General features: G+C 41.5%; 1 protein-coding gene, 1 long non-coding RNA gene and 1 pseudogene across 2 annotated transcripts; 1 reads left to right on the forward strand and 2 right to left on the reverse strand.

Moving 5' to 3' along the window:
- The window catches only part of LOC136099419 (CAP-Gly domain-containing linker protein 4-like), a 32,572-nt pseudogene extending 24,340 nt beyond the window's left edge, over window positions 1-8,232 (reverse strand).
- Window positions 8,233-9,122: 890 nt separating this feature from the next.
- On the reverse strand, window positions 9,123-14,491 carry LOC139827519 (uncharacterized). The gene is made up of 3 exons (XR_011738168.1): window positions 12,327-14,491; window positions 11,830-12,016; window positions 9,123-9,911 (listed from the first exon to the last, which is right to left on the reverse strand). It is a non-coding gene; the product is annotated as an uncharacterized lncRNA (long non-coding RNA).
- A 2,765-nt stretch (window positions 14,492-17,256) lies between these two features.
- On the forward strand, window positions 17,257-27,977 carry LOC136100675 (photoreceptor cilium actin regulator-like). The gene is made up of 2 exons (XM_065836022.2): window positions 17,257-21,057; window positions 25,176-27,977. Exons 1-2 carry the CDS (start codon window positions 17,582-17,584, stop codon window positions 25,303-25,305), a joined length of 3,606 nt encoding a protein of 1,201 aa, XP_065692094.1. The 5' UTR covers window positions 17,257-17,581; the 3' UTR covers window positions 25,306-27,977.
- The last annotated feature ends 17 nt before the right edge of the window (window positions 27,978-27,994 follow it).

Here is a 27,994-nt window from a genome sequence, read left to right on the forward strand (position 1 = left end):
CCAGCATATCACTGACATCAGTATTATTTAGTAAGTTATTTCACATATATGGACTCCTGGATTCATTTCAACAGCTAATAAAAAAGAAGCCTGTCAGAATAGAGTCTAACTGCAGAACTGAGCAACATGCACAAATGTAATAAATAGTATTATGTGGATATCATTAACCTTCATTGTTTACAGAATTTAAAGTTTCTTTATATTATTACTTCTAACATACATTTCACATGCTGAAAAGTTAACTGCTTAACTGAACAACAGGAAAACAACATCATTTATCAAGTCTTTCTGCTTGCTCTTTGGTCTCTCAAAAATTCCTGCCTCCCTCCGCTCCTCCCCCCTACCCCCCCCCCCCAAAAAGCCCCCAGTTATACTATGGCAGGAAGAATCTTTGCCATACTTCCCACCTGGCTAGAAAAGCCTGCAATCCAGAAGAAAAATAGGAAAGTAGGATGGAATTACTAGAAACAAGACGCCTTCTCAAAGCAGCCTACTGCAGGTTGCAAAAAGATTTCAGATCCTACCTCATTTTGTGCCTTGGAAACATTGCCTTTAAGGTCAGACCTCACTGTAAGGTCAGACATTGGAGTTTATGATTGCTGCTAAGTATGAAACTGAAACACCAAGGTGAAGGGTGTCTAAATAACTGCTTTGAGAAGAAACATTGTTTCTATATTCCGTGATTCTGTGATTCTACCACCAATCCATATGCACTGATTTTTCACCCAGCATCTTTCCCTTTTCCAAACGAACGCTGACAACATGTGCAATACAAGGCACTGATCACTAAGTACTTGTTACATGGCAGAAATTGTATCTGCATTTATGATTAGTTCTGCTTCTCCCTGAACTGTTTGTATTTGTTGTCACCATAATACTTTAACACTGAAAGCATTCAAGGATCTCCATTTATACCTCACCTCATTCCCAATAATATCAATGTTCTGCTGGACCTGTGGAACCCATTGCCTTAAGATAGCAAACAATTCAGAAACTGATGTTTTGGGGTTGAAAAGTATTTCTTGGCATGCTGCATCATTGGGATCAAAGAAGGAAAACTCTGTTAAAAAAAAAAAAAAAAAAAAGGAATCATTATGTACAATCATAAGTTTTAACATGCTTCTAACGTTTCAAACCCAGGGGCAAAGAAGAGCAGAGAGAGTCACTTTACTACAAGTCACAGTGGAAAAATCAGAATATTGAATTAATTTAGAAAACTGTGTTTAGCATCTGGTCTATTTTTTTCTTTAATACTAACATTTATCTTGTACTTCTGAAAAAGCTGTGAATTAGCCACCAATACAATGGTACTGCAAGACTGATTTTAAGTTTAGGCAAGGACCAAGAGAGATGTACAATGATTATGCTAATATTCTTCCTTCAAGCTAGCAAAGGACTGCTGGTTCTAATCTGTTGCCTAGCACAGACAAGCCTCTTGATCTCTCAGTGATTATGTGTACATGATTTCTCCATATGCTGCAAAACATGTATTTTCCCCCTTCTTCCATCACAATTTACATAAAGCATACCAAAATATAAACATGTGCACAAATCAGGAAAGCATTCCATGGCTTCCAGTATTTTCAGGTATTTCATGAATCTATCAATCCCAGTTGGTGGCAGCTGCAGGTAACAAACACCTTCAAAAATGAAGCCAAACCAAGAATGGAAAAAAGATGTATTTTTAAGATTTTAAGCCTCACGTTGCTGAAGGCAACCCAAAGTATAGGTGTAAAAAACACCTTATTATTAAAGTATAGTATTTCATGTTACTTACAGGTGTATGTGTGTGCATGTATATACACATACTGTATTTTAAATTTGTGGAATTTCTTCAAACTCTGGAAAATTGTATGAAAGAATCTGGATAGCAATGGCTATTAGGAGAGGGAATGGAAGCAGAACCTACTGTCATCAGCAAATTACTGAATCATGGAAAACAATGAACTTCTGGCTCCACTGCAGCTATCAGGGAGTTGCCTTTTAAAAAGGTTTCAAATAAATGTACAATGTCAGCTTGCATCAATCGCAGATAAAAGGCTCTCAGAACAGACATACAGGTTAAGTAAAACAGAGCATCAACCATCTGGGTGTATGACATGATATAAACTACCTCTAGATGAGTCATCATTACCTTCCCTCAAAAAGAGCATATCATACTTCTAGCTTGGATTAACAGATAAAAGCACATATGGTGCTCACTTCCTGGCTGTCTTGAGTTTGCATTGCCTTGATCCAACGAGGATGAAAAAGGACAACTTCACTGATATTTAGCATGAATTTTTACCTGTACCTAGCACACCAAAATAAAAAAAAGCAAACCCCTTATCTCCCAGCACTACACAAAACATGTTTCTTACCTACATCCCATGCATTGACACAGATCTACTGATGTATTTACTGATATGTAACTTCTGCATAAACCACAGTTGATCTCATTCTGACAGCTATGAAGTAAACAGACAACTAGCCAACAAAATCAATGATCTTCCCCAACATGCGTGATTTTTTAGTCTACCAGGAAGCTTTCTAGCTATGAACCTGAAGCAAATTATATATCAGAAAGCAACTCTTAATAGACTGTTACAACCAGCATGCTAGAGTAAAAACCTGAGAATATATTAAGTATTAATAACGATCATCCTAAGTGCTTAACAGGTGATCAGCTGTAGTGTTTGCAAACCAAGAAATGCTACAGAAAATCTGTTAAAACAATAAGTTCCACAAAAGGACAGTGGCATCTAGAATACTTTAAAACACTGCCTTCTTGACCTGTATCTTTCCCATGCATTGATTACAGTGCTCAACTGTATTAAGGAAAAATAAATGCACTTAATGTAACGACCAAGAATCTTTGTCTGTTGTGGTTTAACCTTCTTTACCCCGATTCCATAATATTACTGTTACACAGGTTACAGTAACCTCCTATAAAACGAAATTTTTTTTATTCAGTAAGTAGGCATAGACTGAGCAGGTCTGATAGCAAGTGATATTGCGGTGGTATTAGGAGACATCACAACACATAATGGCTAAAGAAGGATGAATGGAGAATTTTTCTAAGGGATAAGAAAACAGAATGGAATAAATCACAGCAGTAGTTACAGTAGAATAGGAAAGACAAGTTATGAGAACACGGCTGAACCATGTAAAAACACGTGTTCATGTACTAAAATATATCCTACGGAACTGTTAAATTTCCAACCTGTGCTAACTCATCAAATGGGTCTCAAGAACACTGAGTCTGTCAAAGACAGAACATTACATTATGTGTATTTATTTTTCCTGAATACAGTTGATTGTTGTAATCAATGCATGGGAAAAACAGAGGTGGAGACTAATTTTGAAGCTATATAGATGCTATTAACATCTTCTGCAACATTCAAAGACATTAAAATTGTAGCTATCTATGAAGATCCTTACAGTGATATTTAATGTTTTAATTTTTAATTAAATTTTATAATAATTTATACATGTTTTAAATTTTATAATAATTTATACATGTGAAGACAATTCAACATTATTTCAAAAGCTGATCACTGATACTTGCTATCGTTATCTGTAAACACTCATTTCACAGTCCTTACCACCACAAACACCTACACTTCCAAGAGAAATATTCCCCTATAGTGTATTGCTTGCACACTGAAACTACGAAAGTCTAACTCTAGAGATTTTAAATGTGATGTAGACGCTTAACTACATTTAAATACTGCAATTTAACATTTAACACAATATCCAGCTCCACATCAAAATGTAAAAAACCTACGAACATCTGACCACACACAGAGAAGAAACAGTATGAAGGAAAAGATAGTATATTTTAAATGTATGCAATCAAAACAACAGAAAAAGCACAGGTCTTCATATTTAATTTCCTTTAAAAAAGAATAGAGAATTCATTTAACAAGCAGTAAACTTTTTCTGAAAATAAGGAATAAATTAAGAGTTGAGAGTTTTTCTTACAATTCATTATTCAAATATATTGTCTGATGATCACATTCATTTTCTCTTAAAAGCACATACCACAGTCTGAAGGCATTGGTGCAGCAGCAACAGAAAAAGTAACAGAAGTTTCAGAATTTGGGAATAAGAACCGTTCTCTTTCAAAGAGGGAATCTCCTTCCAAGGAGGGTTCTGGGAGATCCTCTATGGTCATCTTCTAGAAAGCCACTTTAGGAGGAAAAAAAATAAATAACCTCATTAGAAATACTTTGGAACAGTCCTATTGGAGTAAGATACAATGTGCAATGAGACTAAAATATTTTCTTTTTGCAAACATAAAATAATACTATTGTATTCTTACAAACAAAGGAAGTTAATTAGTAAATTTAGCAGAGTATGGTGTTAAGGATAGCCAGCTTCTAGTTTTGACTTGGTCACTAAACTTGCATGTTATTAATGGAAAACATTATATTTCTCCCCAGTTTACCACTTGAGCAGTCATGAAAATAGTAATGCTATAATTAGCAAGGACACAGTGATGATAAATAGATTGTTACATTTTATAGCTTTATGAAAATGTGAAGCTCAAGTACCCTTCCTCATACTCTGCATGTATATTCCTTTCCTTCACCGTGAGGAAGCACAAGCTACCAGCTACCGCCTTCTACTCTTTTAAAGTTCTCACCACTTTAATCTTCCCACACAAAGCTGCAGACAATTCATCACCGAGTGATTCACTCCTGGACTCTCAATTCCATATCAGCTCCTTTCCCAGCTTCTCCCTTCTATGTTTTAAAATAGCACACTTACCACAGTGTTGTAACCTCCACCCTGATGTTGTTTCTAGACAACTTTTCCTGCCTTAGCGCAATCTAGGAGACAGAAGAAAGATTAAATGGCTGTACAAAGTCATACTGACATTTTCCTAACAACCAGGTCAAGTGACATTCTAGTTATGGTTCACTTACTAAGACCAGATTAGAGCTGGTTACCACTTGCAAGACATCTAGTCAGGCAAATTCAGTAACAAATAATAAAAACATTATTCTTAATAGAAACAGGCGTTATTGTCCTATCAGAGACTATAGCTTACAATTGAAAAACTGGAATTCTGCATCTTGAATTTTCATGGTTAAATACTCAGGGTAAAAGCAATGCTTCTACTAGACAACCTACATTTTTATTCTGGAGATTGCTATATAGCACTCTCTACTCAGGAATTTGTTTAGCCAGTTCGCGTGACAGAAATAATTCATGGAGCTTTAAGGTATATTTGGTTTTATTATCTTTAACCTATACACATGAGTAAACAGGCAAAAGAAAAAGTAGTCTGTAGTAGACTTATAAGCAGACTCATTTTGGGGGTTATATCCTACACACAAGCAGCTAAGCGAATAGATTTACTCTAACATTTCCCCAAATAAGCTTATCACACTATTTGGGAACCTCTCATAATCTACATTCTAATACAAAAATCATTTTAACAGTGGATTACAGATGCTAAACTTGAAGTAAATAAATGAAAGCCTTCTCTTCTTGGACACCATGAACAGTTCACCCTATCCTCAACTTGGAAAAGAGATCCAGATGAAAACTGCTCATTTTTCTCCAACTAGTTTATTTCTTCAGTCTTATGCAACTGTATAAATGCATGTGCTGGCACACCACTAAGATCAAGAAAGAGGCCATTGGGAAGGGCAGGACTATTTCTTCCCACAGCATTATCAAATTGCTTCAGCTTAAGCATTTTTAGATTCAACAAGGCCAAAAATATTACTAATTATTTCAATTATTATTTTCATCCAGTAAGGAGAAATTAGAGTTTACATTTTGAATGGCTTTATAGTCATCATAAATACGACAGCAACAACTTTCTCATATGAGGGACTAGAAAGTCCCTTAAGCTCCAAGTCACTAAATCTCTTTGGCAGGGCAAGAGAAATACATTTGCTGCCTTCTGGTATTTGTTCAGAGGCTATGGCAAAACAAAACAGAGCAAAGCTTTGTAAAATGCATGAATCCACAACAGTTTTGCACAGGTAGCACATCAGACACTCTCACGAAATGCACGAAGGAACAAGTAATGTGCATGAATGTAGAAGAGATGACAGCTGAACCTGTTAAGTCAGAAAAAGACAGGAAAGCAATTGTAAGCTTTTTAAACAGTGCTGCCAGTGCAACAGTGAGGAAACAAAAGAAACACCATGAAAAGTAGCCAGATCTGATTAAGTCAATGGTAACAGGAAGAGGTGAGATTTGTAAAGTACAATAACAAAAGCTGCAACAACTAGAAATCAACACAGACATGTGAAAATTAATACAAAAAGCTTTGTTTATTGCACACAGAAAAGCAGATTGAACAGAAGAGAATACGTGCATTTGCAAGTATCCAGGGCACCTCTTACTCTAAGGGGCCAGAGGGGAGAATACAACCTGTCATACGAGTGAAAAGAATTCAGCACGCAAGCTACCAAAGCAAAGCAGGCAGGGAAACAAGCCCTGTCATTGGGCTGGTGACATGAAGACCCAAATGCTACAATGCATGTGCCCACCCAACACTGTAAAGAGTGACTTCCCAGGTTCACACCAGTGGCAACACCTCCTGGCCCAAGCATGCACATCCCTCCACCAAAGGATTTTAATTTGGATCCAGAAATAATATTACCATGTCATGACACAGTACTGAACCGTGAAATGTCAAGGCAACATGCTGTGCACCCATGACAACCTCCAGAGCCTGCTAGCTCAGGCACAAGAACATCACAACCAGTTAATGTCACACACGCATACCTAGAAAGGCAAAAGGAAAGTAAAAGGTTGAAAACTATTCCAAAGGAAGGGAAAAAAAACATCATCCTCGAAGTAATGTCTGTTCTGAGCATAAAAAAAACTGCCTGAGGTACTAATAATATCCAAGGTATGTGGACTCAGGTGGGATGTCCTGGTGAAACAGAATGGAAGGTCTTCCAGAAGAGCAGTGATTTCCCTGCATTAGTAGGAGAAGTTTAGACAAACAGCATGAAATGGTTAGAGATACTAAATGAAAGGACAGAAATCTCCTGTTTGCAGTACTGCCAAACTACCACTGAAAGCAGTTTAGCACAGCACAGGGTACCATGCTTACCGTTTGACAGCCATACGTTCTTCTAACTGAACTCAATCTGAAAATGAAAAATATAAAAATTATTGGAAAAAATAAAACAAAACTTAAAGGAGTCATCAAATATGCATGCACTTGTGCTGGCAAGACTGAAGAGTAACTACAGGATTCCTGATATCCACACATTACAGAGAGCTACCACTGCACATATATATTTAAAAAAAAAAAATAGTTGTATAATACAGGATCCAACTTTTTCCTGTGCTCCAGATTCTGCAATACGTGTTACAGCACAAAGTTTTCCTGCAAGTGCTATAAAATGCTAAAGCACTTCAAGGTATTCAATAAAATTGCACTGGGGCTCTGACAGCAGAAGTTGTCATGAACGTGATGTTATTTTTGACAATAAGCACATATAATGGACTACTTATTGTGTACTTATATGCGTTCAAGAACTAAAGCTAAGTTCAGAAAGCAAGACTCCTGCACATACACTATCTGCTGGCTCTATAAAATTTACAGCAGAACAGCAGACACATTACGTATGTACACCCCAGACTGGCTTTTCAGCTGGCGTGCGGGGCCTCTTGCAACACGGCGCTTGGTCTGGAGAAGCTGCCAGCTTCACAGAGCTTCAGAGCGGGCCGCGCTGTTTCTGCCTCTCCGAGCTTCCCTCGGTAGCTCCCGCAGCAAACGCCGGTCCGGCCCGGCCACGGGCTGGTTATCAGAGCGAACCCTGGGAGCGGAGGTTCCGGCCGCGGCCGCCGACTCGCGGGCCGGAACACCCGGTGATAACCTCACCGAGCCACCAGGCCACCGCACCGCCAAACCCCGCTCCCGCCCTGCCCCATGCAACCCGGCCCACCGGGCGGCCCCGGGAGCCGCGCGTGTGCCCGCAGCGGCGGGGGCCAGGGCCGGGCTCGGCCCGCCCGCTGCGGCGGCCCCCGCACCACCACCCTGCCCCCACTCCGCACGGAAGCAGGCCGGGAGAGCACCGGGAGGCCGCCGGCTCCCGTCCCGCTCCCCCGCAGAAGGTGCGGGGCCGCGGTCGCCCCCCCAAGCCCTACCTGCTCCTGGCGGGGAGGGGCGCGGCCAGAACCTCCCGCGCCCGCCCGGAGCTGAGGGAACCGAGCGAGGGCCCATCCTCGCGCCCGCCCCTGCGCGGCCTCCGTCCCGCCCCTCTCCGCCCATTCGCCTATCGGCTGCCAGCACCGCCCTCCTCGCCCCGCCCCTCCCCGCCCACCTGCCTATCGGTTGCCAGGACCGCCCGCCTCGCCCCGCCCCGCCCCGCCGCGGGGACTGTCCCCGTGGTGCCGGCGGGCAGCGCGGGCCGGGTCCGGCGGATGCTCGGCCCGAATCGTGGGTGTTCGGGTAATTCCGGAGCGGCGACAGAACAGCGGGAGGGAAAACTGGAAAAGCTAGGATAGGAGTGGTGGCTGGGAGAAGAGGGAGAGCAAAGGGAGACGGCGGCTTCTTAACTGATGGTTTCGGGTGCCCGGTATTCGTGGGTGCTTAACACCGTAACGTGTTCCTGCCCGCACAGCTGCGTGAAAGGGACTGGCCGAAGGTCACACGTAATCGCTGCTAGATTTAAGCACCGAACTCAGAATTCTGCATTTCCCAGTGCATTTCACTAACCAGCTGGAGGAACGAAAGTAGCAGCTTCCAAGAAGGCATTTCAGGGGGTGCTTATCCGTTCCGCTAAACCTAATAAGGATCTAAATCCAAAGATCGGTAATCTCTAAGAAACCCGTGCGGTGGTAAACCCATTTTCTTATGGCTTGAGCCCAGGCTACTTGAGGGGAATTTGACCTGGATAAAAACTCAGACAAGTTTTGCTATGTTTTTATGCTCAATGTGGGTCATAATGAGTAAATACAACTAATTTTTAGAACCAGTTTTTTGTTGCTGTTTTTTTCCAGTGATAATATTAATTGTGGAAGGTAGGCAAGGCAAATAATGGGAAGGACAAGTGGCAATTACCTCAAGTGAAGTACTGGAAAAGTCAAGAGCTGTAAGTGCTCTCAGATCACAGAGACTTGAAAACTGAAGGCAGTGGAACATGGAGCTGCGATGGTAAGCATGAGACCAGATGGCTAGAGAAAAGCTGAGAGAATTCTTCCATTTCTTAGAAATGTTTCATACTTAGAAAAGGCAAAGAAAAATTGTAATCCAGGAAAATCCAGGCCTGCAATTTTCACCTCAAGGGTACTTTAGAAAGAGTTTGAAGCACAAAGACATGGATGTCAGTGAGATCAAATGTGAGCTTACTATTGGCAGTTGATATCTGCTTTTTTCAGGATTCTTGATGTTCTGGGAAAGGGAAATAGTTTATGGCTGATACTGAATAATGGACTGTAGTGAAGTGCCTGAAATGGAAATTATTAGCAATTCTGGAGAATTTCAATTGAATTGCAAGTGCAGAGGGAAACAGTGTTGAGTAAGTTAAATGGAAAGTACTGGACTGGGGAAGTTTACCAATGACATCCTGGGATATTATTCTTGGAACTTACCTTTTTCATATTTTCCTTTAGAGATTTTGACAGAAGAAACAGCAAACAGATGAGACAAAAAAAAATTGCTATTAAAAGCAATGAACTAAGAAGTTTGATGTATGGGATCTTCTTATGGAAGTGACGGGAGAAGAGGAAGATGCAATTGTAGTCAACAGTTATACAATGCAAATCATTACCAATACGATGCAATGGCATAAAAAGCAAACACTTATCTTAGGATGCATAGCTGGAGGCTCATGGCAGGGAAGTATTCATGCCAGCAGGTTCTGCCATACCCTTGGGAACCTGCATGCAGTTCTGACCACCCTTTTTCAGCAGGAGGCAGCTAATCTAGCACGTCCAGAGATTATTTGCTAGCACAGTCAAGGAAAAGAAAAATCTGGTTTAGGAGGTTACCAGAACATGGCTTGTTTAATGCAGCAGAATGAAAGCTGAGGCAGGGTAGGGTTGCTATTTGCCATAAACTATGGAAAATGCTCTGTGAATTCAAAGGTAATCTTGAATGTGAGGATAAAACAGTGTGTGAATACTTTCATGCTAGAAAATGAAAACAAGCACCTAACAAAGCATCTTGGGTTCTAGAACATCCTTCTGTTTGGAGAATTAAAGGCAAAAAACCCAAACATTTTAGCTTATAGAGTGAATCTTGTGACTTAGTTCTGCAACCGCAAAGGGTACTGGACACCATTGCCTCAGAAAATTCCTGCCTGTCCTGACTTCCACCCCTGGGCCCTGCAATGGAAATTTTTAAAAAATATGTTTAAACCTCATTCTGTACCTTTCACAATATCTTTTTCAGCACCTCCTACATGCCAGGATATGAGTCTAAATACAAGCCTGTTCAGCCTATCCTGTCTGACTCATTCAGTGCTGCCATGGGCAGCAGAGTTGCTGAGCACCTGGAGAGCTCAGAACAATGGACTGCAGCAGCTCTGGCAACTTCAGAGGGAAGACGTGGAAACAATGCTTGTGAACAATAAGCTTATTTTAACTAAAATATTATTTCACTTCTTGGACATTACTAACCAGTTCCTTCATCTTCACAAATGTATGTGTCAGAGCAAAGGGATAATTTAAGTGGCTTTGGAAGACACTGCAGCTTTGAGTAGAGCCACTCCAGAGTGAGGATTAGGGCAGCAGAGAGGTTCTGAAAGGGAGCACACTTATATACTACTTTCAATGTGGCTTTGGGACAGCAAGCATGTTCAAAAGACCATGGATACTGCAGGAGCTACCCTCAGAGCTGGACGTGGAACAAGGAAGCTGTGCATCCACCCACAATCAGGATATTTCTCTCCTACAAAAAAGGCCACTGGTTACTGTCAGTTTTTCCAGCCCTGCCCATTATTTCCCAAGGAACATGCCACCCTTCTTCCCTCTGAGCTTTAGCCAGTGCCCTGCTGTGTACATTGCCCTTTCCAGTTTCTGCCAGGTGTGCCAGCTTCTCAGATCACATCAACTGCTTCTGGATCCACAGCAAGAGCCACTCGGTTCCTCTCTCATTAGTGCCCCAGCACTGAAAGAGTAAACACCTGCTCTGCACACATGCATCAGGACTCGCAGCTGCCACGCTGCATCTGCCTGTGGGTTTGATGTGGTTTCACGCAGCAGTCAGTGCACAGCATGGTTGGAGAAAGCTCTGCGGGAGGAGCCAGGAGGAATGCTGTGATTATCTTTGTTCTCAGGGAAACCCCAAGTGATTTAGGTGAGGGAATCCACTGGGAACTAGAAGAGGCACAGGGCTAAATATCTGTTCCCTTTTCTATAGCATCCTGGGATATTTTTCAGGAATATGAGTCACCTGGACCTCATTTCTAGATCTCAAGTCCACGTACCACCTTCCACTAGAAATGACACTGCCTACCTGTTGAGTTGCCAGTCCCTCACCTTGTAGAAACCTACTTTCCTTGAAATTGCAAGCACAAACCTGCTTCCACTTGTGGGAACTGATCCAACCACTGCCTGGGCTAATGAGACTGTCCCCTTTCAATTTTCTAGATTTGCATAACTCTGGAAATCTGTACTTAAAGCTTTATGCTTTTTTGCACAATTCTTACTCCTAACTCTTACCTTTTGGCAGTTGCTGTCTTAACCATTGAAAGCAGCAGTGAATGTATTAGTTACAACAGATAGCAAGCTTTTAAATATCCATGGCATTCTTAGCAAAGAGAAACTATGACCAAGTGACCAGAATACATATTCCAAAAATAATAGACAAATGTAAATATATCTCACAAAACTATTGCTGACCTCAGGTGGCATTAAACTCACAATTTTTCTCTACTCCTTTGGATCATCTTGGGTGTATCAACAGCTCTGAGCAAGCAAACACCCAGAACTCTTTAATTTTTTATATATATTTCTTCTTCTGTTAGTTCCTTTGTAAAGTATTTTTGCTGGAGCACAAAACCGGTTTCCCCTGCCTGTTTTCAACAACTTGTTTCTTCTTGTCCTGCTGCTGTTAAAAAAAAAAAAAAAAAAGGTTCTGCTTTTGCAAAAGAGGTTTTTGAAAACATTGAGTTCATATTTATTGTGTCATGCAATCAGTCTGAAGCAACCTGCTTAGAAGTTAGACATAAAAGAAGAGAAGGCATAAGTTGAGCCTCAGACAGCCAGTTGTGAAAAGTTTATCCTTGACCCAGAGTCAATATGAATTTTGTCTTTCACTTGCACCATCACCACTAATAAAGGCTCTGTATAGACTCACTGGGTTCATTTAATTATTTGCAACCAGATTTCCTTCAAACCCTGATACTCCTATTCCTTACCATTGTCAACAGGTTTCCACAGGGGAAACACTATGAAGCTTTGTAAGTGTTTCTGTCAGTGGTTACAGAAAAGAGAGAATCTACTCCATCTCCCAGGACAGCATCAGCTCTGCAGGAGAAGCTGAAATAAAAAGCAGCAATTTCTTATTTACTTAGTGATATCTAGGCCAACAATATGAACAGCTCCCTTGTTATATTCAATTTGCTGATATAAAAGAAGAAAAAGCAGGTTTCTTTCAGAGCAAAATAGCTCTTTAAAGTTGCTGTTATCACTCAAGCGCTTCATAATTCCTCAGCGAGCAGAGTGCACTTTCCTCAGAAATCATCCACAAATACAAACCTTAAATTTTTAAGATCCAGTATGAGCATTCATGCACATTTCTCTTTTAAATCTTGCAACTTCTCTGTTGTGGTTTAGCTCAGCAGGCAGCTAAACTTCTCACACAGCTGTTTGCTCACCCCCGACCTCAGGAGATGGGGAAGAGAATTGGAAAAAAAAATAAAAAGGTATACCTTGTGGGTGAAGACAAAGTTTAATAGGACAGAAAGAGAAAATAATAATAGTAACAACAACAATAATAATAATGATAATGATGATGATGATGATGATAATAATAATAATAATGATGATGATGATGCAAGTGATTCACAATGCAATTGCTCACCACCCACCAACTGATACTCAGCCAGTTACTGAGCAGCCAGTCTCCTGGCCAGCTTCCCCCAGAATCTATACTGAGCATGACATCACATGGTATGGAATATCCCTCTGGTCAGCCTGGGTCAGCTGTCCTGGCTGTGTCCCCTCCCGGCTCCTTGTGCACCTGGCACTGCCTGAGAAGCTGAAAAGTCCTTGACTACTGAGTGACAACTAAAACATCAGTGTGTTATCAACATTATTCTCATTCTAAATCCAAAACACAGCACTATACCAGCTACTAGGAAGAAAATCAACTCTATCCCAGCTGAAACCAGGGCACTCTCACAAGCAGTCCCTCATTATTATTTACCTTATTTCCATATTTTTTAAACTTATGTTACTGGTTTTACACTGTCATTTCATACAGTTTTAGTCAACTGACTCTTCCTTCATAAGGCTCTAAAATCCATCCCGTGGTTACAGCATTGGCAACACCTCTGAGGGCTGAGTATCACACATCTTCGCCTAGATTCAGGCCTTTTTCTTGCCTTTTCTAAGGCACTTACAGTGCCACTTTCAGACTAGTCTTTGGTTTTTATAATCTATTGTACCAACTATGTCTGATGGGGTTTAAATATTTAAGTTCTTCCCTTCAGGAGCAGTGCATGACCAGGCAGCCCCATCAAAATGACAATACTACCAATTTTAACGGTAGGAAGAAAGTATATGAAAGGAAGAGGAAAGGCAATTTATACACAATCCACATGCAATGAAAAGCCTCCTTTTATCCTTAATTATCTTATTTTTGGTGCTTTCATAGGGTCCGTTCCTCAAACACAGTTTTGTGTTCATCTGGTGCACTTGTAAAAATCACTTGAGTTAGCAAGTTTACAGGTAACACCACTTGGGCATCCACTTGAACATGACCAGCTGTTGCCTTTTCAGCCTGTGTTCTGCAAGTGATAGCATTGTAAACCAAAATACATTACTATAGTAACTGCACTTGGAATGACATCAACATACAGCTATCCTAAATCACAGATTATAGATTCATCTAATCCCCTTACACTCAAAAATATTTCCCTGTCGTTCACTTCATTGATATGCTCTTTTACCACTGTTTTTTACCTAATTTATCCATTTTGTCTTTATTTTTGTTGCATGACCATGAGCCAAAGCATTTTCCTTAGCATTTTCCACGAAGTAGAGGATTTGGTTTTTCTAAAGCGCCTCAGACATTCAAAGCAATATATAAATACTTAGTAACAGAAGTATTGATGGGGGAAATGCAGCTTCATAAGTGGTTGGAAGCAGTTCCTGCGCTGTCACATAAGCTAAAAAATTTGACGCAACATTAAATAATCATGTTGCATATACATGTGAACTGCAATTACAGTTAGGATAAAACAGGTGCCTATTAAAAACATGTTTTCCATGACCATGATTCTCTAGTTAATAGTAAATATATAATAAACTTACTACTGTTTTAATATTAATATTTAAAATAATAAAAGACTATATAATAAATAAGCATAAACCAGGATTTTGCATTTTTTAACCATGCATGTATTTCCTGGAAGATATTAACACATGGCCTGACAATAACAAAAAAAAAAAAAAAAGTGACATGAATGGATAATCAAAGGAAAAAAGTAAAGAAAAATGACTTCCCAAATACAACAAATAACTCACATGGATTTAATTGTCAAAATTCCCAGTGCTAACAATGGAACTCTTGGAGCTGCTTTTCAAAGGAATGTCTTATGATATTTTATAGCCAAAGATGTCTCTTAACTTCCACTGTAACCAAAATAGGTGCACTAAGGCTCGCTGCTTGGTCTACTGTGTTTTCCTTGACTTACGAAGGAGGGCTACAGCATCCTGACTGTTTGGATCACTAGGATGAAGCAGCTGCCTAAATCTGCTCCATTTCTCCACTTTGAACATACTAGATATGTGCTTAAAAGGGAATGGAAAAAGAGCTGGGACCATTGTGTAGAAACCACATCACAGTGAGACCCAGAAGCAGCCAGAGAGTGAGCTACATGACTTGCAAGAAGCAGAGCCAAGAAGTAATTACCTGATACCTTCCAGAAAAGCTTTGAAGGAAATTACTATGCCATCATGTATATTAAGTACAATTTCTGTGTTCCAGAAAATTATTTTAGAGAAAGCACGTCGTTTTAAAAATTTTGCTGGGAATCACTGACATGCCCTGTCCCTAGTAAAACACTGTCCTGGTTTTGTTAAAACCAAGTTTCTCTTTTAGTGAATTTGCCTGTCAGCTAAAGCCTTCATATTAGCTGCATTTTCCTGGAGAACCAGATATATGTTTTGGTAAACATAGCAATAGAATGCAAAGTTATTGATAAGCATGGATGGACATCTCGTGAGAGGGGCAACGAGAAACAGGTGACCAAGAAACTGACCAACTGAGTATAACATCCCATTCACGTGAATACTTCATATAAAAGTGGGAGATCAAGAGGATCTCGTCCCTTTTTCCTTATGGCTGACATTAGGAGAGGACCTTGTGGGCCGTCCCTGCGAACTGAGGCCCAGTGACAGACTGAATCCAGCTCCGGTTGGCTGCAGAGTCCAATCCAGGACTTTGGGTGCTGGCTCTGCAGTTGCTGGGACTTTCAAGATTGGTTTTGTGTATTTTGTATTATTTTCTCTATTCTTATTAGTAGCATTAGTAAAACATTTTTAATTTTTCCAACTCTCTTCTCTCTGTCCTTCTTTCCCTCCTGATTGTCTGTCCCTAGTGGGAAGGGGGGAGAGGGGGGGCTAAAGGGGGAAGAGGAAGGGAGAGGGGGTTAGCAATACATCTACCACGGTTTTATAGTCACCCCACAATCAAAACCCTCAGCAAACACAATAATTTTATTGCCCCCATTGAACATAAAAAGAGATATCAACAACAAGGCTACAGAGAATAACAACTTTCCATGCAGATATGCAGCTATTGCAGTCCAGCACCAAGGAATGAATCATGTAAGCTGTTCGTTAAAGTCTAAGAATGTTTTATAGCCTTGGTAGCATGCAAAGATTTTTAGGATTCAGACATGTTACCCTCAACCATGCAGTTAGAAATCTAGAGAGAAGCTGCAGGTGTCTACCCAGCATTAGATTTGGCCACTGTTGTCTGTGACCTTGTGACACTGAGAAATGGCCACCTTTGGTAGAAAAGCTGTATCTGGAAATTAGAAGACTAATCCACTTAGGCCAGTCTGAGTAATGAAAAGGGAAACTGGCGTGGGGGGGATTGCTATTTTCACCCTCATCCACATACCACCCTTCATAAATCAATACTTGGAAAAGATAAATATCTTCTGCTTCATTCAATTCCTACTTTGGCTTCTTAAATTTCTCTTTCAGAAAGGATTATTCTGTTCTGATCTCAGAAGTGAACCAAACAACAGTTTTGTGGTTTGGTTGGTTGGTTGGTGTTTTTTTTTCAGAAATGGGTCTGTGTTTTTAATTTTTTAGCTTTTTTCTTATAGTTTTAACCCATAAAGTTTTGCAGTTCAGAGAACTAAGCCCTAAGTGATGAAAAGAAATAAAAGTAAGCAAATCACTTTTGTGACTGCAAAGAAAACATTCAGATTTTATCCCAAGACACTCAGAGGAAGGAAAATATGAATTTGCATTTAATTTTTCTTTCATCTAAAATTTTACAGTTTAGATCCATTAGAGGCAAATACCATCTCGACAACATATGCAAAACTTATTCTATAAATACTGTTATCGTGCAGTTCACCTTTTCAGGTTGTGAAACTATCTAGAAGAGGAAAAAAACCACTTTCCAAGAATTATCAACTGAGGGGAAGAAAAAAAATCAAAATCTTGTTTGGAAGTCTTAGAAGGAAGAGTAAACAGCTTGTCACTGGCAAGCAGGGGAAAAAATTGAAGCCCCTCAAGGCAGAAGTCTAACAGGTGTCTCTAACCCCTTGGATTTCGTGTCTTGTACTCTCCCATAGAAGTATACTTGGTCAAGGTCACCTTTCTCTTAGTTCAGGAGTATCATTTATGCACCTGTTCAAATAGTTTCCCTTCAAAAAGGCCTCTAAACTACAGTATCTTCCTTTGAATCTCTGCATTCAGCGTGTGTTATGCTTTTGCAACAAGGGAAATAAAGGAGGGACAGTTACCAAGTCCCTTTGCCTCCCAATATAGTGCAGAAAAAAAACTGCCTTAATAAATACAACACGGGTGCTGACTGGCTGGTGCCTGCTTACCCTAATGAGCTTAAACTCTTATTTGTAGTGGACATCTGTCAAGACAGAAGTGAGGCACACAAGTCCTCTTAATCCATTAGCTCTAAATCCAGCAGAGCTTTCACACTTCTTTTTTTGAATTGAAGAAGAAAACCTGAGTGGGAACATAAAATGAGGCAGTGCACAACTCAAGAGAAGATCCTGGGCAGTGAGCACGTGAGATTTTGAGGCAAACAGCAATGAAAACCAACAACAAAACTGGAATTGTGATGGAAAAGCTGTGAGAAGAATGCCAGTCTGCAGTTCAGGATGAAACAGTAAGTTTGAATTTTTGTTGTATTTTTCCTATTTCATTTGGATTTTTAATCAAAGATAAAGCCAAAGACAGAGAAAGGATGGGCTGCACACCCTTTCACAATGAGATTGCAAATACAATTGCAAGAAGTGGTCTTAAGGCTTTCAATAAACCCAAAAGTGTTTTGCGTATTGATCCGGGAGATAAAGGAATCCCACTGCTTGTTAAAGGTTCATCTTGCTACAATATTGATGAATTCCACCAGTATGGGATCCAGGGGAAAGAATACCTGAGAGAAAAGGAGGATGAATTATCGGACCAGGACAACAAAGATGATTTGCAGTTATCTTCCAAGGCCCATTCAGATCCTCAAGTTTCCAGGGAAGACAAGGAAATTGAGAGGACAGCCACAGATGCTGAAGTTGTTATGTCCAAACTGATTGAGTCTCAAAAAAGTATCACTGAGGCCATACAGATCAGAAAGCAAAGCTCCTGTGAATCAGAAGCGTCACCTTTCATTTGGGATGACAAGGATGAAAGCAATGCAAAGCAAATTCCCAAGAAAGGAAAGAAGCAAAAAAATCACAAGCTGGCAAAACAAGGTCGATCTAGCAAAAGTAAAGAAAAGTCCATTTCGTCGCCGTGCGAGACAGAGAAAAAAGTAGATTTCCCAGAACTGCTTGTTAAGGCTCATCAGAGTGCATACGCCTACTTAAATCCCAACCTCTCGAAATATGAAACTATACTTCATATGGCCAACCAGGCTACCCAAACTCAACTCTTCCTACAGCAGATGGTAAGCTTTCTTGTGCTTCGTTTTGATGAAATCAACCAGCTCTTGGAAGAAATTGCCAGTGATGGTGAAAGTCTCCTCAAAGACATAGGTGGGAATCTGGCATGGCCAGCAGAAAAAGGTGATTTGAAGGAGCACCCTGATCTTCTGCAACAACTACTGCAGTACACAGTCAATAAAATGCAGTTAGTGAGTGGGACACTGGCCTCTCTCACGTCTGACGCCCTGCAGGAAACATGCAGCTACCTGCAGTCTGCTGCAAGCAACCTGGAAGGAAAACTGAAAGCAAAGCAAAGCTTTGATGAGCGCCTGCTGAGGATGGTGAGGCTGCTTGAAGCCTCAGCAGTGAGATCCTCTCAGTCCCAGGGTGATGACAGGACTCTCTGCTCTGAGGACAGTGGCATTTGCGTGGACAACGAATCCCTCAAAGACTTCAGTGCTCTCAGCCAGCATGGAGGACAAGCAAGCTGTGATTCCTATGCACAGGGACATCCATCCCAAAAGTATGCCAGAACAGTGCGTGATGGGACAATGTCGCCAGGCACAGCCACATCCCATGACTGTGCACTTGAAAGGCATTTTAAAGATATATTTTACTCATCTGTGCGGAGTAAAGAAGCAACTTCTTGTCAGGGTAGAGTACCAGAAGGCATTTCTACCACGCCCCAATATGCAAACTTGAGAAAAAGTCATTCCTATAACTCCTTCCAGTCTGACTCTATTCAGGAAGATGAACATTTCAAAATATGTGAATCAACAGATTTTCCTTATGATGATGATGAAGATGATGAGGGAAGCACCCTGGGCGAGGATGATGACAACACAAGTTTATCAGATATGGGGAAGGATGCCCTGCCGAGGAGGCCCCTGTCTTCACCTGCAGTCACTGATAACACGCAAAGACAGTCCATCAAGAGGACAGAGAATGCAGAGAGAGAGGAAATTATTCTGAAGATGAAATATGCCATCAGTGAAAAAATCAAGTTTGTCCCAGCTAAATCCAGACATAAAGAATGGACAGAGGATGAGAGTGGAAGAGCGGTTTTAACAACAAGGCCCAGTACAGCAATGGGCAGACAGAAAACCTTCAGGAAACAACGACGGTCCAGGTCAGAGGAGTCCCTCAGAAGCCAGGCAGAGGACCTGACCCTCCTAGAGCTGCAGAGAACTCAGAAAGAGATCAGCAAAAGGCTTGAAATGTTTTATGAGAAGAAGGATACACATAGCAACCCAGAGCCTTGGAAATCAAGAGCAGCACCCTATTTACAGGATGAACAAGTTACAGCCAGGTCCTCTAGCAAATTGAAGGCCTGCCTCAGAAAATTTGGACTTCCAGTTATTCCACCCACCATTCCTTTCCAGAGAGGCCTGGCACCTTTAAATCCTAAGCATCGTATTTCACCAGTAGAAGACACGGACCCTTCAGATGCCAATGGAGTTTCTTCTAGCTTTCCAAATGCCTTTCCTCCTGCACTAACTGCAGAATTAAGCAAGAAGGACACAAAGGAAGAAGCTGAAGAAGACCTTGAGAACCTGCCACCACCACCACCTGAAATGTTAATGGACACGTGTTTCGATTTATCTGAGCCTGAAGAAACTGCAAAAATAGAAGGAAACTCTTCAGAAGATGCCAAAAAGCCTGCCAAAACAGAATTTCATGCTGCTAAGAGAGCACAAGTTTCCCCAAAAATGAAAGCCTCTGTCCAGTCCATTGACTTACTGCCAAGTAAAAACATCAGTGGCCCCAGTGCGATCACTAATAAAGGTCTAAGGAATACAGGAGCAGGGGACGAGAAACTGCAGAGGTACTCTCTGGAGCTGAACCCTACCAGTGTGCACATACCTAGCCAGGAGGAGATACTGGAAACCCAGAGGAAAGAGGCTGCAGATTTGTACAAGCAAACCCATAAAATCATTCCTCTTCAAAATCCCAGTGGGGTTTCAAAACCACACATCAACAGCTCAGAGAGCAAAGAGCCCAATTCACCTGCGACTTTGGTGCAGTACCAGAAGCAAGGTTCTCCTGATTTGCTCAGGAGAAATGAAAAAGGCTCAGCATTTGCCAGGAGGGTCTCCCCAACGAGAACTCCTCCTCCTCCTTCTCCACCAATGGAGAAACGGCTTTTTAGCCCCCCAACACACCACAGACGCTCTCTGCAGGCTTGTAGCAACCCGCAACCAAGCTCACCCACCACGCAAAGGAAACCGAGTCCCCCCGCAAGTCCCAGGGTGCCCAGCCCACCCTCACAGAAGAAGCTGCCTTCTCCACCACCCCAGCGAAAACCGCTCAGCCCTCCCACGGGACACAAGCAAAGCTCGCCAACACCATACCGGATGCTGGGCTCCCCAGCCTACCGCCGAGATGCAAGTCCCCCACCGTTCTCCACCGCTCCTTCCCCACCAACCTCCCCATCCCGCTCCTACAAGGGGCCAAGACCTGGGCTGGATGCTGGAGATGAGCACCAGCTCTCCTCCTCCAAGAGAGGCAGCAATGTTCATTCGATATTTTGCCCAGCCACCTCTTCCTTATTTGAAGCCAGACCTCCACAGGAACCCACCAAACCCTCTGTGGAAGCGACCAGTCAGCCTGAAGCTTCATCACTTTCCCAAAAGACCAGCCTGCTTTTCCGGCAGCCTGGAGACCGGACCAGAAAGCTATCCCTGAGCGCTGCCAATCCTCAGCCGTTTGTGAGGAGAAGTTTCTCTGACCGCCGACCAGGGGTCCTGTTTCGTCTTCCAGCTGCCGTGACATCTGGCAGTGAACCCGCGCTTAACCACGCAAGGTAAGAAACTTCCCACTCTAGGCCAAGGAAGCGGAAGGGTAGCACTGCATTGGCTTTCTGAGCTCCTGATGAGAATTTAATGTCGTTGAGAGATTTCCCAGAAAAGTGCTCTCTTCATGTGCAGAACAGACAGCTGGGCAAAGATACCATGGCAGTTGCACTAGGTGATTGTTGTAGATCACTTCCAACTGAAATATTCTGTTCTATTTTCTCACCCCAGATTTCAGTCTGCCAGTATGAATACAGGGAGGAGTTAAGCTTCCATGGGTTGCTCAAGCCTTACACTTACATATCTGCTGTGACAGGTACCCCAGGGAAAATTCAGTGTTGGTTTCATGGCACAGAACTTCTCTTATTTGCATGGGGGCTAAAGATAGCCACATTCAATTCTTAAAAGCTCTGAAGTAACCATCAGGTTACACACATCTTTAAATAACCATTAGGAGGTAGGCTTGGACCAAGAGGAAGGGTATCATTCCTAACTTCAGCTTCTAAGCCAGTAAACTGTTCACCTGATATCTCTATTAAAATGTTTCAAATCAGCTGGCAAGAATGACAGATAATGTGAGCTTCTGAGCTTCTCATGTAGGCTTTCAGAACTAGGTGCCAATTTCAAGTCTAATGAGTCCACAGCCCAAGCCCAGTTTTCAAAGTGGAGAAACCTCCCATGGCTACTGAAGATTAATTGCTCTGAAAAAGTCAGTTTAAAGAAATTGAAGCATCAACACACCAGTTCCATGTTTGCAAGCATTGGTGGCCATTTTTAAAAAAATCTGGGCTTACCTTTAAATTCTCTCTACCACTTAAAAAAAAAAAAAACACAAACAAAAACAAACAAACAAAAAAACCCACACAAAACAAAACAAAACAAAAACAAAAACAAAACAACAACTCAGAACCAGCTAGGAAACAGAAATGGTATTTGGGAATACTCAAAGATCAGTGTAACAGCCCGGAAGTAAAAAGGGTTGTTATTCTAGTTTCTTAGCATCTTAGGATGTTTAAGTCCATTAAGCTCTAAGCTACGCAAGAGGATTAAGACCCTTCTCAGGCAGCCTTTCCTCATGTGAGGAATATTGTTACTCTTGCCAGAGAACAGCTGAAATCATGTGAATCATCCCCATGAGCAGAGATTGCAAGACCAACACTAGCAGGAGACAAAACTGCACTTGTAAGTGCACAAGCACTCCGCACATTGTAAATACTGGGACAGTCCTGGATACTGAATGAGTAAAGGGACAGTCATAGGCACTGAAGTAAGGTGTCCAGGAATTCCCTCCCTAGAGACAGAAAAAGGATCAAGTTTCCCACAGGGACAGTAGAGAAAAGTGCTGAACAAAACATGTGAAGAACACGGAGAAATGCAGACCGGTTTGCATTCCCAGTTCTAATATTGCAATATATTCTGACATTTGAAAGTTTCCTAAAAGTCCTATATGTTGTTGCTGTGTTTTCTGTTGTTGTTGTGTACTATGTGAAGTCAGCTTTGCCTACTCCAGTGCCTGCTAGCAGATATAAATGTTTTCAGAAGAGGCTTTATATCAAACCTTGCAAGACAAAAGCCCTGGCAGTTTTATGGATCAATGTGAAAAACAGTCTTTTATAAATTGTTAGCTAATTTATACTTAAATGGGGTGTATTATCTTTCTATTGTAGTCTGTCAGAGCATAGAGAGTAATATAAAAAAAAACCAAAACAAACCACTGTAAATAAAATCTTCCCTTTCATGAAAAAAATTATATATGCTAGTGTTATGATATACAGCATTTTGGAAGAACGACATATATCCTGAGCCAAATTCAACTTACCATTTATACAAATGGACATCAAAAGTAGTCCTGCTGAGTTAGTCCAAATTTATATCAATATAAGCAAAAGGGAAAATTGGCCCATTAATTGCCACATACAGTGATTTAAAATGCAATACACTACCGTGTGTTTTCTTACATTTAAAATAAGCTGCCTGGAGGAAGCTTTTACAGACCTTACATCAAATGGCCTTATTTGAATATCACAGCAAATACACTGATGGGCAGAGAACTGTTTTAGGAACCAGCATAAGGCAGAAGCTCCAAGAGCTCCTCCCATCACTGCTGCTCATCTCCAGTCACTGGGGACCAGCACGGTTGCCACAGCTGTGAGCGCCACATCCCCATGCACAGATGCCGACCCCTGCTCTTGCAGCAGATGCCATAAGAGACAAACCACCATACCCTGGTCCGTCTTTCTCCTTCAAGTTCATTAAGCATACAAGGCTTCCTCTGCCTTGCCATTCATTCAGCTGACGGAGGGAAATTTCGAAACGTGTCCCCAAACCAGATGTTGTGCTCCTAAACCTCCTCGTTCTGGCCATGTTTGCATCTGGTCTCAAGTTCACAAGCTATTCCCAACCAGCTGTCAGTCTCCTTTCCTTCATTCCTTCCCTTGCTCTACCTCTCCTCTACAAATATAACAATGCCTATTTTTTTGTCTGTGTGGGGGTTTTGTGTGTTATTAGCAGCTCCAAGCACTAGTCACAGGAGGGAGGAGAGGCAGAGGCAAACCTGCAATAGCATCACTCTTTTACAGGTAAAACATTTTGAAAATCAGTGAGTTAGCCAGTTTCTACTATGCTCCCAAACTCAAGGATAGAGTCCTCCAATTTTTCCATGCCCAATTAAAACATCAATTTGCTGAGAAACAGATTGTTTAAGAGAGGAGCTTGTACAAGCAACATGTTTCTCATTAGGCAGCTGAGCATCCTCTCCCACCCACTCAATTTTAGAAGAAACACCAAAAAAGGGGGGTGACTTCCATCTCACTTGCTAACTGGTGTTGCCAGGCATTAAATGTCAGTGCTATACGCAGACTTGCATGTCTCCTGTACACTCGCTGATCCCCTAGAAGGCAAAAAGCATTTCTTTCCCAAGATTGTCTCCTGCCCATCCTGTTCTCTAAGGAGTATCAGGACTTAAGACATCATTAGCCCTAAGGCGGGAGCTAGAGCTTTTGTGTCCAGTCTTAGGGTACTTGATGAGAGTTTCAGGTTTCAGTGCTCAAGTCAGTACAACTGGTTCCCACATGGACAGCCAGTACATGGACAGAATGAGCTGACTTTGCTGGTTTCTAAGCTTGGTCGTTTGACAGCGATCAGCAGCTATTGGCATCTTATCAAGGCATAACATGTACAATCGCTCTGCTCACAGAAATCTTGCTGATCTGTAATAGGATTTCTGTGTGTGCAGTTAAACAAAATAATATTTTATTAAGATTCCTAATCTCCCAAGAGGTAGAACAAAGATAAAAGATTACATGCCTTTAAGATATTGTTCGAGGAGGGCTTGAGGATGGATTGTGTTGACTGAATCAGACCGAAAGCAAGTAGCCCAAGTGAGACCTTCTGCAACTGGGTGATATTTGGGTCTGGATTATTTTCATGACTGGTCACATATCAGAAATCTCTTCCTCAGTTCAAATAATTAAACTCCTAGCAGTCAGAATAGGAACACGACAGCTTGTCTGTAGTTGAAAGCTAATACAGTTTAACAGTTTATATACTTAAAACACAATAATGATTCCCAGATAACTCATGTTGAGCTTAAACCACTTTAATTAGTTACAGCAACACAGGGCACATTTCAGCATGAAGGCCCAAGGCGTGAGACATACATGACTAGCTCCACTGCTATAATAGATCTTGATTCATAAAGTCCCTGTGACCCTAAAGATTGCCAGTGTGACTTCAGGAACATCATTTACACTTTCCGTGTCTCAGTTCTCCTGACTGCAGCATCCCACAGTCATGTTGGCATACTCAGAAATCACTGTAACCTCACTCAACAGATGTGTAACAGAGGTAAGACCTTTCCTCCAGCAGGGTCGGAACAAGACTTTTTGTGCAAGTCTGTGTCCACCTGCAAGTAAACCCAGATTCATACTGATCCCCGGTTCGACATATGAAACGTTTGCTTCCCAGTAGACTTTTGGGAGTGAACAGTACAGTGCATATACACAGGAGACAGGGAATTACATAGTATTGTGCAGCATCTGTGCTTTGAGGGTTAATGTGGTCTAATCAGTGCTGTTTTAAAAAGTCACAATTCATTAGCCTCTTAACTTAAGCATCTTTCCTTCTGCAGCTTGGAGGAGAGCCCTAGGAAAGCAGGCGACTCTTGGAACAGCCCTTGCGTACCCGAAATCAAAGAGTCCAACAGATCCGCGTCCCACCCCGAGCTCTACATCGTGGGCCAGGGGCTGCAGAGGGACTGACAGCAGAAGCACCTGCAAAGAATCAAAGCCAGAGGCCCCAGGGGGCCTTAACCAAACCTCCAAAGCCTGGCTCCATTGTTTTTTTTAGGAAACAATATGACGGCATCACATGGAAAAACCCAGACTGGTCCTAACAATCTAGTGAAATATCAGTAGAGGGGTAGGCAGCTGCTTCTTCTTTGGATTGCATTTCGTGGCGCAACTCGAAGATTTACACTGAGCAAAAGAAATACTTCGCAGTTGGTCAAGTCTGAGGCAATTTGATTTGATAAAGACAGGACCCAGAGAGAAGTCCTTTGTTTCGCTGTTTGGCTAAAGGAGTTCAAAAACTTTCAGAAATTATCAATATTTGACAATTTATTTATTCAGGAGGCACCAAAGTTTCAGTTATGTAAAAAGTGTCTGTTGTGACATTTCCAGGGGGGAGGTAAAATCCTGAACCAATTGATTTTTCTTGCAAAAACATCAATGGCTTCAGCAAAACCACATCTTTACACTGGGTATTTGTCAACATGCAGAAAAAGAATAAGACCAATACAAGTTAAAACAAAATAACCTCTTTTAAAGGAGTAAAATTAGGGACCTTATTCCCTCAAAAAAGGCTTTGATCTTCTAAATCACCCTTGATCATCATATAATCTCATCACCTCTAGTTTCCAGGGTACAAGGCTTAATCCTGATTAGAGTAGTTTTGTAATAGCCCAATCAAACATTATGAATCCTGAGGCACCTAAGGACATGTATTTTTTTCTTTTTTTTAAAGAGAAGAGAATGCTAGCATAGAGAACCCTGCTCTCCCTGAAACAGATTTATATTCTTTCTGATTTATGCCGTTTGAGGGGATTTATTGTCATTTCACTGAAGAGTCTAGACAGATGTTTGTTAATAAAAACACAAGTTCTTTACAGTCGATTAATCCCAGGCTTTTACAGTGGAATACAGTTTCAGAATTTACTGGATCTTGCTCACCTCATTTATCATCACAATTAAGATGCAAATTTGAATTAATGTAATTTTAATTACTTTAATTTGATGTGATTTTATATGCAACTTCAGCACAGAATGAGATCCAGGAAAAAAAAAAAAAAGCCATTTGTGGTCCTATTTTGATAGGAATAGTTTAAATTTTTCTTATGGTTTTCATGATAGTGGCATCTGGGCACTCCGCCTTCACACAGGATTTTTAACCTTTCCTGCCACCTTCATGGTGGGAGAACTGAGACTCGTGTTGTGCTGTACAAAGGACCGCTTTGGATACTGAACTCCTGAGGTTTTAGTCTGGTGCCTTAATCACAATGATCCTTCTTCAATTATTTCAGTGCCATCTTCTGACACCTTAATTGTCATATTTAAGGTGAGGTATTGAACAGAAAGAAGCAACTCCCGGTAAGCAGATGCTGTGGATCGTCAGGGCTTTGTGAGCTTGAGGTGGTACAGCAGCCTTACCCAGAGTGTACAGCCAGGAGATGTCAACACATCCACCTTGCAGTCACACAGGCAGATGCACCGTCCCCTGTTGAACTGGGAAATCACTGCGGGTACTGCAAAGATCAACAGCAGGGCAAACTGCAGGCTGGCCTTCCCCCTCATCAGAAGTGTAGCTCCCTCCCAGATACACAGAGATACAAATACATTCGCGTGCACTTTGAGTTTGTCTGTTCTGCTGGCAGGAACTACCCAGAATGGAACCAAATCAGGAACATGACAGCAGAAAGTCAGCGCTTTGCATGCCTAAATGTGGCTTTGAAGATGAAAATGTGACAGAGTGGGAGGACAACTTCTGCTCAGCTGCTACAATCATTTTATCTCTTTATGGTTTCATGCTGAAATGTCCCGGCACCCATGATGGGTGATGAGAGAAAGTATTCATTTATATACCCCAGGCACCAAAATCTGTGGTACAAGAGCTACAGCGGCACATGGAGCAACACTTCAATTCAGCAATCAGGCTGGAAACCTCCTCACACATGTGCCAGCTAGACGTGGAGTCAGCCAAAGCATCTTCCCCCAAAAACCAGGCTCCCCTGAAAACCTGGCACACAAACTGTCATCCTACCACAGCATCTCTCCCAGCTTTGACTAAGCCCATGGTCGTCAGGAGGCTCATTGCAAACACAACCCCACTTGAACACTGCAGCTGCTGAAGGGTTCGGATGCTGCTCTAAGGACGCTGCAGAAAACAGAGAATTATATTCAAGAAACAGAGCTTCTCCAGGAGCGATCTACAACTTTATAATATGAATTTGTGACTACATACAGCTAACAGATTCTCTTCAGTACAGTTAATGTACAGGACTATTGCAAATAAAGTGTTTACCTTCAATTTGTATCGCAAGCATGAGATTAAGAGTAACTATAGTATGGAGGAAATTATAGTTTGGGTGGTCACTTTAAAAAAAAATGTTTATACAGTTTTTTTGGACAACACTTTCATTTTTCATTAATGTAATTTTTCTGGAATACAATTGTTTTATAAGACCATACTCAAATTTAAGATTTATTTTTTACTGATGTAAATAAATCAGAGTTTTTATATGCAAGGTATGAATTGAGCTCTCTTACATTCTGTATGCAAACGGCTTAAATCTTACCCCAATGTTATACTACTGATTTCTTCCTTAGTGCGCTAATTAGTGCCCTGTGCTATAAAAAGTCTATTTGCTTCCTCCTCACCACAGTGCAAGCCTGT

Source organism: Patagioenas fasciata, chromosome 3, assembly GCF_037038585.1.
Source record: "Patagioenas fasciata isolate bPatFas1 chromosome 3, bPatFas1.hap1, whole genome shotgun sequence".
Classification (NCBI taxonomy): Eukaryota; Metazoa; Chordata; class Aves; order Columbiformes; family Columbidae; genus Patagioenas; species Patagioenas fasciata.

Excerpts from the sequence above, each read along its gene's own strand:
- LOC136100675 (XM_065836022.2), top strand. The coding sequence starts at position 17,582 with ATGGGCTGCACACCCTTTCACAATGAGATTGCAAATACAATTGCAAGA. Across the intron at positions 21,058-25,175 it reads CCCGCGCTTAACCACGCAAG|CTTGGAGGAGAGCCCTAGGA; the intron begins GTAAGAAACTTC and ends TTCCTTCTGCAG.